The 18387-nt window shown below is 42.6% G+C and overlaps 1 protein-coding gene across 2 annotated transcripts in view; it reads left to right on the forward strand.

Moving 5' to 3' along the window:
• The window catches only part of LOC149451950 (uncharacterized), a 46548-nt gene that overhangs the window by 12378 nt on the left and 15783 nt on the right, over positions 1-18387 (forward strand). For both annotated transcript variants that reach the window (XM_089689905.1, XM_089689906.1), the window contains exons 2-8: positions 762-1040; positions 4748-4999; positions 10577-10605; positions 12143-12211; positions 14177-14242; positions 17438-17533; positions 17621-17686. In XM_089689905.1, the coding sequence (XP_089546031.1) occupies positions 788-1040; positions 4748-4999; positions 10577-10605; positions 12143-12211; positions 14177-14242; positions 17438-17533; positions 17621-17686 (831 nt within the window). In that variant the 5' untranslated portion in view covers positions 762-787. The remainder of the gene's footprint in view (positions 1-761; positions 1041-4747; positions 5000-10576; positions 10606-12142; positions 12212-14176; positions 14243-17437; positions 17534-17620; positions 17687-18387) is intronic.

Here is an 18387-nt window from a genome sequence, read left to right on the forward strand (position 1 = left end):
ATTAAGATCTGATGGGTTTTCAAAGTCTTCCTTTAATTTTTTTGAGCCGTGTATATGTAAAGTGCTGCGCAAATTGACGGCGCTATATAAGTACCTATAATAAATGATACTGTTGGCTATTAGGTAAATAGTTCTCATATATATTGTTCATATGATTTTGTTAAGAAAATAAAGTAGCATAACCAATTTAAAGTTGAACTCTGGGACTTACAAAAAAAATAGCCTTGCATGCCCCCCCATCACTCTTGTGTTGCAGGGGTCAAACGCATGTTATTTCTAGGGTAAAGGAAAGGCTGTATATGTACAATGCCAGATTTATAGAGGAGGTAGCTGGGGACCAGTCACACATCATGAAGGAAGGCTGCGGGAGCATAAAAAAGGCTTTGCATTGTGGGGAGGCCTCGCATGGTGCCCCAAGTTGGATTTTAAAAATACACGCCCCCCTAACACTACCCTTTCCACAGGGAGAAAGGCAGACTGACAGCATTGTCACTCTATTACCGGAAATTGAAAAATAACAAATCGGCTGGCAGGATCGACAAGTTATAACACTACTGGGGGACACATCATAATTATAATTTTACTTTTTGCCCAGAATTCCATTTTGCCCACTTGCCCCAAGTTCCATTTTATTTTCTGATGTCCTGCTGGGTAAAAAGCTTGGGGTCTTCCGAAGGCACCTTAGAAAGAGGTCAGGAAAACAGAAAATGGCCAATTTATATAATAACTCACTTGGTATTTTTCTATTTTTTTTTACACAGACTTGTGTTTCCTAGAACATCTAAGAATGACACAAAACGTTGGAATATTCTCCAGGTCCGATGAATCTGACTATGCCTGGTTAATGGACCAGCTAAACGAATGCTGTAAGGTTCTTCCATTCTACATATCTAATTACAATCGCTATGACCTGATAAAATCCCTCAACCAATGGCAATTCGCCGTATTGTATCACAGCAAAAACAGAGGCCGAATTAATATCACCGATGTCACCGATTCCCTCTACGATGACGAGATAGACCTGCTGTCTGACAAACTTGGTAAGTCAAAAAGCCATCTTCAGGCCTAAACTGTCCGGCAGTCTTTTGATCCCTTCTAAACCTAATCACTGAAATCCCATATAAAATTTAAAATGTTAGGGTTAGTCTCCGCAGTTAGCAAACAGGACTCTTGGAGGCAGTTTTTCCTCCCCTAAAATGTCCCAAACCACCTCATACAACAGTAACAATGCAACTGATAGAAATAGGAAGATATAGCCTGGTCACCATACACCTGGCCACCGTACACCTCCATGATTAAGTCCCAGGAGAGGGGCGAAACACGTGGGGAGCATGGCTAGGAGGAATCGAGCTGAGGTTGCTTTTACCTGCTAATCATTTGGATCGAGCACGGTGTGCAGTGGCAGGACTATCTCTCCATATTTCTACAGTGTGCTTTGGGTCCAGACAAACCTTTCCCCAGCCATCACCCTCACTAGTCAGCGGCATTCAATTAATTGGACTTTGTTAGCCTGAACAGGGACTACTAAGCATTTATCGTGGGTCACAATGCAATTGATAGGTACAGAACCCATAGATATGGCAGCATTGTAGTGTAAAAAAAAATGCTAAGTGCCGCAGAAACTTCCAGCTTCCTGACCCAAGGTTGGTCACGCACATTTACAAAAAAACATGAGGTGCTTTTTTAAAGTGTTTGTGAGCGTTGAACATGTAACACCAGTGGTCCAAATTTCAATTCCAAAAATTGTTTTCAATATTTTTAAGTCCGTACCTTTTATAAAATAATACTACCGGTAAGCGCTTTGTGCACTTCCAGTTGTGGGGTGATCACTATATCCAAATTCTGGTTCTATACTGTCACCCCATCACATGCTCCTCTGGTGGAGACTACAAGCTGTTGTCCCGATACACGTTGCATAGGCATGGACCAAACTTGTCATCAGTTAGAAAGTCAGCCAAGAGGAATGATGTGCAGATGACATTACAGTGAGTGCAGGTGGAAAAGTGGGTGACAGAGGGAGGAGATCAACAAATAGAATGAAAAGAGAAACATAAAAGCAAAAGTGTTATTCTATAAAAGAAAATAAATATATAAATTGTTTATGATGCACCATGGCACCAAGGCAAACTTTATTTATCTCACAGAAGTGTGTTTCTACCATGAAAAGGCCACTTGGTCAAGGTCAAGGATTTTCAATCCTCCCATATCTTGGTGTCACCTTGCTCACATAGCCAGGATATGCACTCAATGGTGCTGGCTACATAGGCCCCCCACTATTCATCACATAGCCAGGATTGGTGGTGGATTTTGGCACAATTTCTTTGAGAGCACCTGAATTTGGAAAGGATTTGTTTGGACATTTGAAGAAATTCAGAATTGGACATTTTTTTTTTTTTTTTTTATATTCACAAATTTAATTATTTAAATTACTTATGTTTTGCACATAATTTTGATATTTTTTGATATTAATTGATAATAGATATATATATCTTTTGCACTAATGTTTCTACACTAAATTAGGAATAGTTTGTGGTTTTAGCGCATTCCTTGATTTAAATCACATAGCCAGGATATGCACTCAACGGTGCTGTCTACATAGGCCCCCCACTATTCATCACATAGCCAGGATATGCACTCAACGGTACTGGCTACATAGCCCCCCCACTATTCATGACATAACCAGGATGTGCACTCAATGGTGCTGGCTACATAGGCCCCCCACCAGGGGCGGACTGACCATTTGGAAATTCGGGCACTGCCCGAGGGCCCAGGGTCAGTAGGAGGCCCCATGAGATGCCCCTGGTAAGTTTTTCATAGGATTTTTTGAGTTTGGGCAAGGACACAGGAGCCCCATGATCCCCTATTGCCCGGGGGCCCCATGAGTTATCAGTCCGCCCCTGCCCCCACTATTCATCACATAGCCAGGATATGTACTCAATGGTGCTGGATACATAGGCCTCCCACTATTCATTGTGATGATAAGCCACAAATGTGCAATTCAGTGGCATTGACCAACACTGACCTACAATGAGGCAGAAAGAAGGATGTCCCTTCATGCTGTATATGTATTGTGGTCAGTATGGAATTACAGTGCCTCTACAAACAAATTATCCCCCTTGAAATTTCCACATATTGTCATGTTACAACCAATAATGTAAATGTATTTTATTGGGACTTTTTGTGATAGACCAACACAAAGTGGCACATAATTGTGCAATGGAAGGAAAAAGATAACTGGTTTTCAAAATGTTTTACAAATAAATATCTGAAAATGTGGTGTGCATTTGTATTCAGCAGCCTTTACGCTGATACCCCTAACTAAAATCTAGAGGACCCATTGCCTTCAGAAGTTATCTAACTAGTAAACAGAGTCCACTTGTGTGTAATTTAATCTCTGTATAAATCCAGCTGTTCTGTGAAGCCCTCAGAGGTTTGTTAGAGAACATTAGTGAACAAACAGCATCATGAAGGCCAAGGAACACACCAGACAGGTCAGGGATAAAGTTGTTGAGACATTTAATGCAGGGTAAGGATTTAAAAAATATCCCAAGCTCTGAACATCTCACAGAGCACTGTTCAACTCATCATCTGAAAATGGAAAGAGTATGCCAGAATTGCCAACCTACCAAGACATGGCCGTCCACCTAAACTGACAGGAGAAGATAGCATTCATCAGAGAAGCAGCCAGGAAGCCCATGGGAACTCTGGAAGAGCTGCAGAGATCCACAGCTCAGGTGGGAGAGTCTGTCCTTAGGGCAACTATTAGTAGTGCACTCCACAAATCTGGGCTTTATGGAAGAGTGGCAAGAAGAAAGCCATTGTTGCAAGAAAGCCATAAGAAGTCCCATTTTCAGTTTGTGAGAAGCCATGTGGGGGACACAGCAAACATGTGGAAGAAGGGGCTCTAGTCAGATGAGAACAAAATTGAACTTTTTGGCCTAAAAGCAAAACACTATGTGTGGTGGAAAACTAACAATGCACATTACTCTGAGCAGACCATCCCCACCATGAAACATGGTGGTGGCAGCATCATGTTATGGGGATGCTTTTCTTTGGCAGGGACAGGGAGGCTGGTCAGAGTTGATGGGAAGATGGATGGAGCCAAATACAAGGCAATTTTAGAAGAAAACCTGTTAGAGTCTGCAAAAGACTTGAGACTGGGGCGGAGGTTCACCTTCGAGCAGGGCAACGACCCAAAACATCCAGCCAGAGCTACAATGGAATGGTTTAGATCAAAGTATATTCATGTGTGATAATGGCCCAGTCACAGTCCAGACCTAAATCCAATGGAGAATCTGTGGCCAGACCTGAAAATTGCTGTTCAGGGAGGCTCTCCATCCAATCTGACAGAGCTTGAGTGATTCTGCAAACAATGGGCAGAAATGTCCCTCTCTAGATGTGCAAATCTGGGAGAGACATCCCCAAAAAGACTTGCAGCTGGAATTGCAGTGAAAGGGGGTTCTACAAAGTATTGACTCCGGGGGAGGGTGGGGCTGAATACAAATGCCGCCACACTTTTCACAGATTTATTTGTAAAAAATGTTGAAAACCATTTCTCATTTTCCTTCCACTTCACAATTATGTGTTACTGTGTGTTATGTTTTGGTCCATCACATCAAATCCCAATAAAATACATTGACGGTTTTGGTTGTAACATGACCAAATGTGGAGCATTTCAAAGGGGGCGCATACATTTCAAGGCACTGTAGATAAATGATAGACCTGACCCCTTCCCTTCGTATTACAGGACAAAATAAAGTCATAACAGTCATTGATGATCTGGAGGACAGCAGTGAGGAAGTAAAGCAAAGAATCCTGAGCAGTCAGCCCACCCTTAAGAACAAGACTCGTGACATTTTCCTGTTCACCAAAACAGAGAAGCAAAACAAGCAAAAACTGAGAGAGAAAGTGCGGCCGATAATTGACCTGATCCAAAGGGGTACGTTAAGGGTTCCACAACGCATTGATCAGCCTAAGATCAGCCATGAACCAGAACAAGGTACTAAAAATCCACAAATATACTCATTTATGCAGAAAGTGGGCACAGTTGTGAAAGTTGCCTTTCAATGGATATCAGCAGGTCTTAAAGTGGAGCTTTACTCTCCTCCCCCATCAGTGAAAAGATGTCAGTGAGCTCCCATGCTGGTGCTGATGCCTTCACCTGGTCTTCTTCTGGGTTAGGGATCCTCAGTCATCTTGGGTGGCCGTGCCAATGTGATATAACTCCCACGCATGCGCCGTGTACTGTACTTTTTTGGATAAACAGGCAGGTAAAACTTTTTTATTGCAATCGAAAAATAGTATGTCTGTTCTGCAATACAAAAAAAACTGCCTGCTCACTCATTTTTATATGTCATGTAAAACTCCACTTTAACCCCTTAGTGACGGAGAGGAAAGCAAATATTAATGCCTGAACACAATTTTTCAACTTTGACATGGGTTAGTAAAGGGGGAGTCAGATCGAGAGAACGCAGAGCCTGATCCTCCCCCTCCCCTTCCTGTGTGTGTCCCTGTCCATGTCTTTCTGCCCCCTGCTCTGCTGATAGAATGATATAGTTGGTGAGGAGGGAGAGCTGGGAGAGGAGACACAGACATGGTGAGCAGTGGCCGCACTCTGTGATAGACCTGGTCGGACCGTGGTCGCCGCTTACCTCCAACTGTGCGGCCTGATCATTAACAGGCCCCGGATTTGGTGGCCCTGGCCCACCTGGCAAATGCCCAGTGCGCCCTACGGACAGTCTTACCATCATAGAACAACCCAAAATAAATTCTCCTGTTCCTGACACCCGCAGTGATACCACATGTGTGTATGCTATTTGTTATTAGCATCTATACTGAGGCCCAGAAACAATAGCGGCCATTTTGGTATTTTTATCCTACCTAAAACACACTGACACTAACTGACACTGATAATAATTAAAAAATTGCTTTTTAAAATCCTCTCCAGAATATACTGACCCTGATCTTTGACCCTTACCTTGACCCTATCACTAACCATAACACTTCTGTTTATTTACATCTTTCTCTCCTGCAAGGAAAGACATATACAGTGTATCTTAAGAGGAGAAAAAACAACAGGGATAGACTGATCACTGTGATGGCCAATCAGACGCTATCACTGTAATCAGGTGACCTGGAACCAGGAGTCCCCAGTCCCGATCGTTAGTGCCAGACTTGGGGTTCTCGGTAAGAGCCTGATCTTTTTGTTGGGAGCGCACTGTGCGGCGCACTTCCAGCACAAAGACGGGACCGCCCCACGGATACCTTGCATGTATAGCTGTCTTTTTTTACGTTTTAAGTGAAGATGATGAAGTGTAAAACTCCTGCCCGTTTCTGTGTCCCCATTGGGTAGATTCACTCTCTTTATTTGTCCAAGTCACCATTGTCACTGAGTCAGAAAGTCGTAGGAAATCCAAAATTTTACAGTTGTCACCACTGCAGAAGGAAAGCATAAATCTCCCAATGGTGACACGTTCTGGTAACAACTGTCTAAAGCAAGGTTCACACCTATGCAGTTTGCATTTGATCCATTTTTGCACATCATTTCTGATGCATTTTTTATTATTATTTATTTTATTGTTGCTAGGCAGATTAAAATGCAAAAAACACAGCAAAAATGCACTACATGCTTTTCTGCAGCATTTCCATTGAAGTCTAAAGTACACAAAAAGCAACGGGTGAAAACGCAGACATGTGAACGTATCCCATAGGAAATCGTGTTAAATGGAATCCTGTGCGTTTTTGCAAAACGCTGCGGAAAACATGTCGTCAACCTAGGGTTAGACGGCATTTACCGTCACATTTTAGGGATTTCCACCATTTTACTGTTGCAGGAGAGGAAGTGAAGGGAAACATTCCCTATCTTGGTTGGATCCGATGCTTTTGAGGCCAGAGGAGAGATCTGAGGTCTCAAAGACCCCATATCTCTCCATAAAGAGGACCTGTCATGAACAGGACACATGCTATCACAAGGAATGTTGTTCATCCCTTGTGGTGATAGCAATAAAGTTGATAAAACCAATTAAATAAATAATAATAATAAAAAAATTTAAAGTGCCTTCATCTCCCATGCTCATGCGCAAAGGTGAATGCATGTCGCAATCCCGCATGCATATGTAAACAGCAGTCGAAACCACACATGTGAGGTATCACCGTGAACATTGGAACAATAATTCCATCACCACACCTCCTGTGTAACTCTAAGCTGGTAACCTGTAAAGGCTTTTAAGGCATTGCCTATGGAGATTGTGAGGTACCACAGTTGGGCGAAGTTCCATTTTAACGTGTGATATGTTTGGTATCTATTTACACGGTGTAACATCATCTTTTATATTTTACCAAATAATTGGGTGTTATGTTGTGTTTTTTGTGCATTACAATACATGGGTCGCTCTCAGGAGCTCAGTGACTCCAAGCGTGGTCCCATGATAGGTGGCCACCTGGGCAATAAGTCCATCCGTGACATTTCCTGGCTACTAAATATTCCACGCTCAACTGTTAGTGGGATTATAACAAAGTGGAAGCCACTGGGAACAACAGCCACTCAGCCACCAAGTGGTAGGCCACGTCACATGACATGGCGGGGTCAGCGCATAGTGTGCAGAAGTCAATAACTAAAGACCTCCAAACTTGGTTTGGCCTTCACATTAGCACAACAACAGTGCGTAGAGAGTTTCATGGAATGGGTTTCCATGGTCGAGCAACTGCATCCAAGTCTTTCATCACCAAGTGCAATGCAAAGCGTGGCTGCTGTGGTTTAAAGCATGCCACCACTGGACTCCAGAGCAATGTAGACATGTTCTCTGGAGTGACCAATCATGCTTCTCTGTCTGGCAATCTGATGGACATGTCTGAGTTTGGCGGTTGCCAGGAGAATGGTACTTGCCTGACTGCATTGTGCCAAGTGTAAAGTTTGGTTTAGGGGGGATTATAGTGTGGGGTTGTTTTTCAGGGGTTGGGTTTGGCCCCCTAGTTCCAGTGAAGGGAACTCTTAAGTCGTCAGCATACCAAGACATTTTGGACAATTTAATGCTCCCAACTTTGTGGGAAGAGTTTGGGGATGGCCCCTTCCTGTTCCAACATGATTGCACACCAGTGCTCAAAGCAAGGTCCATAAAGACATGAATGAGCGAGTTTGGGGTGGAGGAACATGACTGGCCCGCACAGAGTCCTGACCTCAACCCAACAGAACACCTTTGGGATGAATTAAAGTGGAGACTGCGAGCCAGGCTTTCTTGTCTGACATCAGTGCCTGACCTCACAAATGTGCTTCTAAAAGAATGGTCAAACCTTCCCATAGACACCCTCCTAAACCTTCTGGACAGCCTTCCCATATGGCCTTCTCTAAAACAGCATCTTACGTGATAATCATATTTTTGTAGACTTGCTCCCGACAATCTTCTGGAGAATAGGAACCATGTCGATCATCTCCTCAAAAGTCATGTTGATGGCTTTCTTCCCTCTTCTTCTGGTCACTCTTTCTGTCTCCAGACTTTCTTCAACCCTCTCAAGCTCCTCCACCTCTTCTATCTCCGTTCTTCAGCAGGAGAACTTGACATGTGCTCTTTGGTGGCCATAATGTCTTTAAATGGGCAGACTGCAGACCTGTCAGTATATTTGCTCGCCCATACAGGATGTACAGGATGTATGGGATGTACGGGGTGTACAGAATGTGCAGGGTGTACAGGATGTACAGGATGTACGGGCTGTATGGGATGTACGGGATGTACGGGGTGTACGGGGTGTACGGGGTGTATGAGATGTACGGGATGTACGGGATGTATGGGATATACAGGATGTACAGAGTGTAGGGGGTGAATGAGATGTACAGGATGTATGGGGAGTATAAAATGTACGGGATATATGAGCAAGCAGATACACTGACAGGAAGATTCAATGAACTACCACTGCACTCTACAGCCGCTAAGGCTTTCAGGACTTAGTCTATCATTCACAGAGGACTGTGAATGTGTGAGGCTGCTGTGTGGGGGGAGAAGATCCCCCGTTAGATGTCAAAGCGGGGAGTGGAGTGGAGGCCGGTCTGATCATAACATGTTACAACTTGAATATGTGTGCAATATGTAACATGTTATGAAAGGTGAACGTATCCTTTAAGCAAAAGGTTTTCCACGGGGAATATAGGTTGTGTTTGTTGCCGTCAAACACCACCAAGCTTTATTTCTGTTTCTATTTCAAGGACTGTTATATTATTTAAAGTGAATTAATTTATTTGTGAATAAAAGTCTGCAATGGTAATTTTGACTCCAAATCTGGTTCTGTTCCTTTATTGTATATTTGGGTTTGGGGGGGACGGCCTGGGGATGGGTTGGAGGGCATCTATTCTACACTTGTCATGGAAATAGAGAGAGTGTGAGGAAGAGGAAAAGAGAGGGGGAAGAAGAGGGAAAGAGAGGGAAGAAGAGGGAGGGAGGGAGAAAGAGAGAGAGAGAGGGGGGGGGAAAGAGTGAAGATAAATAGAGAGAGAAGAGAAAGAGAGAGGGAAGAGTGAGGAGAGAGAGAGGGGGGGGGGAGACGTGGAAAAGAGGGAGAGGGAAGAAGAGGGAAAGAGAGGAAATAAGAGGGAGAAAGAGAGAGGGAAGAAGAGGGAGAGAGAGGGAAAAATAGAGAGAGAGGGAGAGAGGAGAGAGAAGAAGAGAGAGAGGGAAGAAGAGGGAGAGGGGGGGGGGAGAAGAGGGAAAGAGAGGGGAGAAGAGGGAAGAAGAGGGAGGGAGGGAGAAAGAGAGAGAGAGAGAGAGAGAGAGAGAGAGGGGGGGGGAGAGTGATGACAAATAGAGAGAGAATAGAAAGAGAGAGGGAAGAGAGAGGAGAGAGAGAGAGAGGGGGGGGGAGAAGTGGAAAATAGGGAGAGGGAAGAAGAGGGAAAGAGAGGAAATAAGAGGGAGAAAGAGAGAGGGAAGAAGAGGGAGAGAGAGGGAAAAATAGAGAGAGAGGGAGAGAGGAGAGAGAAGCAGAGAGAGAGGGAAGAAGAGGGAGAGAGAGAGGGGGGGAAGAAGAGGGAAAGAGAGGGGAGAAGAGGGAAAGAAAGGGAAGAAGAGGGAGAGAGAGGAAAGAAGAGGGGGAGATATAGAGCTAGGGAACAAGAGGGAGAGAGAGAGAGGGGGGGGGGAGAAGAGAAAAAGAGAGGGAGAAAGAGAGAGGGAAGAAGAGGGAGAGAGAGGGAAGAAAATGGAGAGAGAGAGATGGAAGAAGAGGGAGAGAGAGAGATGAAAGAAGAGGGAGAGAGATGGAAGAAGAGGGAGAGAGAGAAAAGGAACTCATAATAGTAGTCAGGCTTGAATGAATACAGAGACATATCAAATCTCCTAGATTATAAGCTCCCAGGATCAGGCCCTCCTAACCCTCTTGTATTGATCTGTATTGTTGCTGTATTGTCTACCGTTATATTGTAAAGTCCTGAGCAAACTGTTGGCGCCATAAATCCTGTATAATAATAATAATAATAATAATAATAATATACAAACACACACTGCAATGTTTCTGCTCCAGTTTTTGTTCCTGTTTTCTTTTGTTCCTTCAGTTGCATTATGACTATTTTATTGTTATATTTCCATTCTAGCTAAATTGGGGCCCATCCCACGTCACTATGTAAGTACCTGTTTGTACATTTACACCCAGGAAAGGCATAGTGCCAGACAATCAACTTGCAGCTATGGGATTAGGGATCAGACTACGTAAAAGTTCAGCGTCTTCCTTAGCACAGGAAGTGAGATAAAATTGCCCCAGCAGGCACTCTTGCTGACATTTTTTGCTCTTCCCTACTTCACTGCTGCCTTAATTCTTGTTAAAGATGTTCATGACAGAAAAATTAATTTTGTTTCTATTCCATTTGATAAGTAAATAATTTAGCTTCATCATAATCGTTATGTTGGAACGATTCCTTTTGGAAACGATTCGTTATTTCAGGAAAGTGTATATTCGTTGTTCGGAATCAATTCATATTTTCAGAAGTTCTGTTATTCTTTTGTTATATCTGAAGATTGGCTATATTAGCTTTAACATATTTAATTAATACATATTCATTCCTTAAATTAATTCCCCCATTCCCAAATGACCTTGTTTGTTGGGTGTCCCACATGCAAATTAAATGCGGTGAAATAGGTGGCATGTGGAGAGGAGAGACATAAGAGGTGAAGGAACATAAGGGACATGTAGAGTGGAGGAACATAAGAGACATGATAAATGGAGGGATTTAAGGTGGAAAGGGCATGTGAGGTGGAAAGACATAAGGGGTAGAGGAACATAAGAGACCTGAAGGGTGGAGGGACATGTGAGGTGGAAACACATAAGGAGTGGAGGAACCTATGGGGCATGGAGAGTAGAGGAACATAAGAGACCTGAGGGGTGGAGGGACATGAGGGACATGTGATATGGAGAGACATAAGGGGTAGAGGAACATAAGGGTCATGGGGGTAGAGGAACATAAGAAACCTGAGGAGTGGAGGAACATGGGGGACATTTGAGGTGGAGAGACATAAAGGGTGGAGGAAGGTAAGGGACATGAGGGGTAGAAGAACATTAAAAAGACCGAGGGTTGGACATGGGGGGCATGCAAGGTGGAGGGACATAAGGGATGAAGGATCTTAAGGAATAAGAGGGGTAGATGAACCTAAGAGATATATGTGGTAGAGGAACATAAGAGACATGAGGGATGGAGGGACTTGGGGGACATACAAGGTGAAGAGACATAAGGGGTGAAGTAACATAAGGAGCATGAGCGATGAAGGAATATAAGAGACATGGTGGATGGAGGGACTTGTGGGACATGCAAGGTGGAGAGACAAAAGGAGTGAAGGAACATAAGGAACAGGAGGGGTAGAGGAACCTAAGAGACATGATAGATGGAGGGACTTGGGGGACATGGGATTGCGAAGTGTAAAGACATAAGAGGTGAAGTAACATAAGGAACATGAGCGATGAAGGAATATAAGAGACATGGTGGATGGAGGGACTTGGGGGACATGCGAGGTGGGAAAACATAAGGAGTGAAGGAACATAAGGGACATGAGGGGTAGAGGAGCCTAAGAGACATGATGGATAGAGGGACATGGGAGACATTTGGGGTGGAGGGACATGGAGGACACATTCACTATCTTTTACATAAACTGTATGTTTTATTCTGCAGGTACCCGTCATATTCTTGTTTTCTTTGTGGATCTTCTTTTCTATTGGTGAAAACTCTCTCCTGTATTCTGTAAGTATCTAAAATTATATTTCCAGCAGTAGGCTTTTAAAACAATTGTGAGCAAAAGAAGATCTGTAGCTCAAACAGCTCAACACACACTGCAACATCAAGAAGTCATTGATTTGCCAAGTGATATAGATGAACTGTTGGTGATGGCCAACAAATAGAACATTGGTTGTGTTCTAAAGAATGGAAACTATATATAGCCAAATCTGATTACAAATGGAGCCGCATAGTGCTGCATGCTGATTTTTGACAGACTGGTCACGTGATTGGTGTGTCCATATGTTGTTCCCATTTTGCTGGGGAGATGTCTTGTCTTCTCTTTTTTTCATCTTGGCAGCCACCAACTATTTTTTTTTCATTTGTGGCTGAATATTCATACTACGGAGCATTCCTGTCATCTACTTTGAACGGACCCTAAAGCCTTATACTTTTTTGCACTTAAAATTAGTGGGAACCTCCATGGTGACCTTTGTGCTGCAATAGCCTGAACCCTCTCAGGAAGTATGACGATTATGTAACCATTGGTCCCATGCAACTATCATGGTACATCCCCCTGAAGAAGATTTGTATCAAGAATTGAAACGTGTCGGGGTTTTCATATGCACTATTAGGCTCATGTGTTTCACTCTGGTTTTCATACATGGCTATGGACCAGTCTCTATTCTGTTTTTATGCGCTGTGTTTTTAGAAAGAATTATAATAGATGTTTAATTTTTAAATTTTGTCTGATGTTTTCTGGTGCCTTTAAAATCCCAGTTTGTTTGCTATCCTTCTGTTCACTTATAACCAATGACACCTCCGCTGGAATATGGCAATAAGGAATAAAAACATCCACCAAATTCCATAAATGTTGTCATTAAAGATGCCCCCATGCATCATCTGATGATCAGCATTAGACATGTGCAGCTTCGTTATTTAGAGATTTAGATGTTTCCGAATGAAATAAACCTGGAATAGCAAAACAAAATGTTGTCCTAAATTCAAATCCAACTCCAAATTGAATTTGAATTCAATTAAAAAATTAAATCTAATTTGAAAACAAATTTAAATATAAACATATTGCTGACTATTGCTGATTCTTTAAAGACTATGTGCATTAGTGTTAGAAAAGAATAGAATTGAAAATAAAAGGAATAGAAAATAATATATCAGAAAAAAATAAAATAGATTTGAATAGAATAGAATGAATATAGCTGTTTTCCCAAATTCGAATTTCGAAAAGAATAGAGTAAAACAGAAAAGAATATAATAGAAAATAAAAGAATAGAAATATAGATCAGAATGGAATGGAATAGAATAGAAAACATAGAATATAAAATAATAGAATAAAAAAGAATAGATTTGAATAGAATATAAAATAATAGAAAATAAATGAATAGAAAAGAACAGAAAAAAAAGACTAGAAATAATAAAGCCGTATTCTAAAATTTAAATAGAATATAATACAACAGAATATAATAGAAAATAATAGAGTAAAACAGAAGAGAATAGACAGAATAGAAAATAAAATAATGGAATAAAATAGTATAGAAAATAAAGGAATAGAAAAAAATAGAAAAGAAAAAATAGAATCAACTTGAATAGAATAGAATAGCATGAATATAGCCATCTTCCAAAATTTGAATTTTGAGAAGAATAGAATAAAACATAATAGAATAGAAATAAAATAATAGAATAAAATAAATTAGAAAATAAAAGAATATAATAGAAAAGAAGTGAAATATAATAGAAGGGAATAAAATGGAAAGAATATAACTGTCTTTCAAAATTCGATTTTTGAAAAGAATAGAATAAAACAGAATTGCATATAAAAGCATAGAGTAAAACGGAACATGATTTTGCGAACCCGTGCCACCTTGTAGCAGTATTTCTGCTCAGAAGCGGTTAAAGATAACAAAAGGAGTCACCATGATGCTGGTCGGTGTGATCCCTCCAGAATGTCTAATCTACATCTCCTCTTCCTCACAGCTCTCTGTGATAATTACAATCCTCCTGAAAGGGTCCCTGATGTCCCGTTTGATGATCTTCAGATGTGTGAGTATGTCTCCAGGATGGTGGTGGGACCAATATTCTCTGGGTGGGAATCCGGAATTCAGGGAAGCAAAAAATTGTGTGAAATCGACAAAACCTTCCCCCATACAATAGAAGGCTCTCTCATCTCCCTGGTATCATCCTGCTGATCCATGGCTAGGGGTGAGCGAAATGGAGAGTTTATCTGTGAAAATCGAGTTTTCTCTGCAGTCTTCTGCCATATACTGTGGGGGGAAATGCATTGGAGCCAATGAAAAGTAAAATTAACCCTTTCAATACCAGGGATACTGTGATTGGCCGTTCACTGGGATCTGGGATTTAGAACAATTGAAGTTAAAAAAATTGAGTTTAGTGACACATTGGTTACAGAGCAAGCCCAGTGTGTTCCCCAGGCTTGCGCATGAGGGGGCGGGGTTCTGGGAGGAGGTCTATAAACACCCTCCCAGAACTAGACGGACGCACTGTAGCTGTCTTTCGGCCGTAGTATGGTTGACAAATCATTAGTGTGGATTTTGGTGGTTTTCTGAGATACGATGGGCTTTAAACGAATTTGGAAAGCTATGGAAGCTTCTTTTACGTACCAAAGACCTGTTCATATGACAAAAGAACCTGTAGTTGAGCCATGTTTTACCATCCTCAGTCCCTACGCCCTTTAGCTGCAGAGGCAGCAGCCAAGGGTGTAAATGTGGAAGGAGGAGTTATATACAGTGGGGCAAAAAAGTATTTAGTCAGCCACCAATTGTGCAACGCTCAACTTAAATAATCAAACCTAGTGCAATATCCCCATATATAAATATTAAATCCCTAGTGATATAACAATACACAAATAATACCTCTTAGGTTATGCAAATAATACTGATAAGTAATACATAGAAAACTAGTGCAATATCCTCATATATATAAAGAATATATATCCCTGGTGATATAGTGATAACTAATATCTCTTAAACTGTGCAAAAGGTGAAATACATTGATTATTGAAATAAATTAAAGTGGTGATGCCACACTGTGCAAAATAATGGCAAAGTGTTCAAATAATGTCACTCCATGCTGCAATAGTGCTCTTCGTGAAAATCTTGACGTGACTCCCCTCAATAGCAGAAATGCCCCCTCACCTTCCACATTCGACCCTTGCGGGTCACAGAGCTTTTTATATATATCTCTGTCAGATGTTAATCTCCTCCACTGCCTCCACCGACCATGATCCTCCTCCAGGTAGTAAGTACCACTCCAATTACTCCCCTCATACACCGAACTTTGCCAGATAATACTCTCCTCCACTGCCACCACCGACCAAGATCCTCCTCCTGGAGGAGGATCTTGGTCGGTGGTGGCAGTGGAGGAGAGTTCAAACAGGTGCCATTGATACAGGTTCAAACGAACAAGTTCAAACAGGTGCCATTGATACAGGTAATGAGTGCAGGACAGAGGAGCCTCTTAAAGAAGAAGGTGCAGGTCTGTGAGAGCCAGAAATCTTGCTTGTTTGTAGGTGATCAAATACTTATTTTCCACCATAATTTGCAAATAAATTCTTTCCAGATCAGCCAATGTGATTGTCTGGATTTGTTTTCTCATTTTGTCTCTCATAGTTGAGGTCTCCCTATGATGCCAATTACAGGCCTCTCTCATCTTTGTAAGTGGGAGAACTTGCACAATTGGTGGCTGACTAAATACTTTTTTGCCCCACTGTATCCCCTGTGGCTTTCGCAGGGTGCTACCATCCACCAACCATGAACAATTCAGGTGAGTTGGGCCACTCTGCAACCACCCTGCTACCGCACACAATGCATGCAGTTGCAGCGGGCTAGTGTGGGATGCAGCATTTCCTCACCACCTGCTTTAACCCCTTGGTGGCTGTACAGCACATGGTTGCAGGGCGCTTTGTGAATACAAAGTTAGAACAAAGAGCAAAAGTGAAATTCTGTGTGAAACTGGGCAAATCTGCCACCGAGACATTTGACGTGAGTCACCACAATTATGGCGATGCTGCAATGGGTCGTTCGAGGTGTTTTGAGTGGCACGTTTGCTTTAAAACTGAAAGAACATCACTGGAAGACAAGAGATCAGGAAGAACTTCAATGAGCTCAACCCCTGAAAATGTCAAAACGGTTCGGCAACTTGTGCATGATGATGGTTGGAGAACAATCCACAACCTTGCTGCCATTGTCGGTGTGTCATACAGAACGGTTCAGGCAATCCTCAGGTGTGATTTGAACATGCCCCATGTCACTACCAAGTCCGTCCCCAGGATGCCGACCCAGGAGCAGAAGGAATACCACATCAAAGTCTGCTAAGAACTCTCTCAGTGTGCCATAGATGACCTATTCTTCATGTAGAGGATCATTACCAGTGATGAAACCTGGGTGTATGGGTACAACCCTGAGATGAAGCAACAGTCTTCACAATCGAAGAGCCCAACATCTCCACAACCGAAAAAGGCAAGGCAGGTACACAGCTCGACCAAGTGCATGCCCATTGTCTTTCTCAACATTCATGGCGTTGTGCATGGAGAATTCATCCTCAGGAGCCAGACCATCAATAGAGAGTTCTACTGACAGGTTTTAAGGCGTCTGAGGGAGGACCTTCAGTGGATCTGTGGTGTGCAAAATTGGATGCTCCACAAGGACAATGTACCCTATCAACGAGCTCTCCTCATATGTGAATTTCTCACCAGAATGAACATGATCTTATTTCCACATCCACCCTACTTGCCAGATTTGGCTCCTGCGGACTTTGCCCTCTTCCCGAAAATGAATATCAAGTTCAAAGGTCACCATTTGAGATCCAGCATAAATTGTAGAAGATGCTTGGCTGATTAGCAGTTTGTGTTACCAAGAAATTGAACAGGTGGACCTAATAAAGTGGTTAGTGAGTGTAGAAGACCTATTGAACCTGCCAATGGATTTGTATTTCTTGTCATCCAGTCCTGAGATTTATACAGCTCTGACAAATGGCACAGCTCTGTCTGGCAGGGCAGGGAACCTTATTTATCCTTGGTGCGGTTCAGTAACAATTGCAGGTTTGAGCCCTCCCCTGATTTGGGATTGAACAGTTAAAGGAGAAGCAGCACAGACTTGAGGGATGGCATTAAAAGCCGTAGTATTGTAGGAGGAGATAGACTGCCCCTTGTTTAGTCTTTTTTTGATGCACCAGGAAATGGAATGTCAATGATACAGTTATACCATTGTTGTATTGTAGACATCGCGCCTGCTGTGGGTAATACTTGGGTCCGGTGTGATAATACTGCCAAAATACATCATCGGTGAAGATCTCTACATCTCGACGTTCCCCTTGGTGAGGACCTGTTGGCCATGTACAGGGTGTTCTGTCATGAGGACTATCTAGTAATATAATGCTGTTCTCTTATATCTCATCCTGAAGGTTTTTCTGGTTTTATTATCCACCATTACTGGCATCTTCCTATTACCGCTGGACACCAGGAGCAGTGTGAGTACACCGCATGGCAAATACAAATGAGAAATGAACTGAGTGCACTACATGGAGAATAGTACGTCTTCGAGCAGAATGAGGATTATAAAGGAAGTCCAGTCAAGAAGATACAGTTTATCTTTAAGGGAAACAGCAAAGGGCACCAACTAAGTGCAGGATATAGGAATAGACTTTATTATAAATAACAAGGAGCAATTCACAAGATGCACAGGGATAAGAACATGTCATCCACTCAGTGTGGTTTGGGGTTAAACCTCAGTGTGTCTTCAGGAGACAGGAAGCAGATGCAGCTATCAGAAGCTGTTTTGAACACCAGAAACAAAACCATAAATCCTGGAGCCACCCTGGAGTGCATGGGCTGCGTAGGACCAGACTGTAACTGCTCCTTTTTCAAGCCTCAGCAGTTACACTCTGAAACATGTAGCCCCCCCCCCGCCCCCCAACACTGCCGCCTTCCCAAGTGCAATCTTGAGTCCTATGCAACTGATGCACTGCATGGTGGCTCCAGGACTTCCAGTTTTGTTTCTGGTGTCCTACACGGCTCCTAACAGCGGCATCTGCTTCCTGGCGTCCTCTGCTGTTTCCTTTATATATTTGTCTCTTCCTCCCATGCTCTTCTCCAGGACTTCTCCAGAGCCTCCCCCATCCTCTGGAACTCTCTTCCCCAATTTATCAGACTATTGCTTACTCTGCCCACT

The sequence above is a fragment of the Staurois parvus genome, unplaced genomic scaffold (genome assembly GCF_062004578.1).
Source record: "Staurois parvus isolate SC_StPar_1 unplaced genomic scaffold, SC_StPar_1.0 ptg000503l, whole genome shotgun sequence".
NCBI classification, from domain to species: domain Eukaryota; kingdom Metazoa; phylum Chordata; class Amphibia; order Anura; family Ranidae; genus Staurois; species Staurois parvus.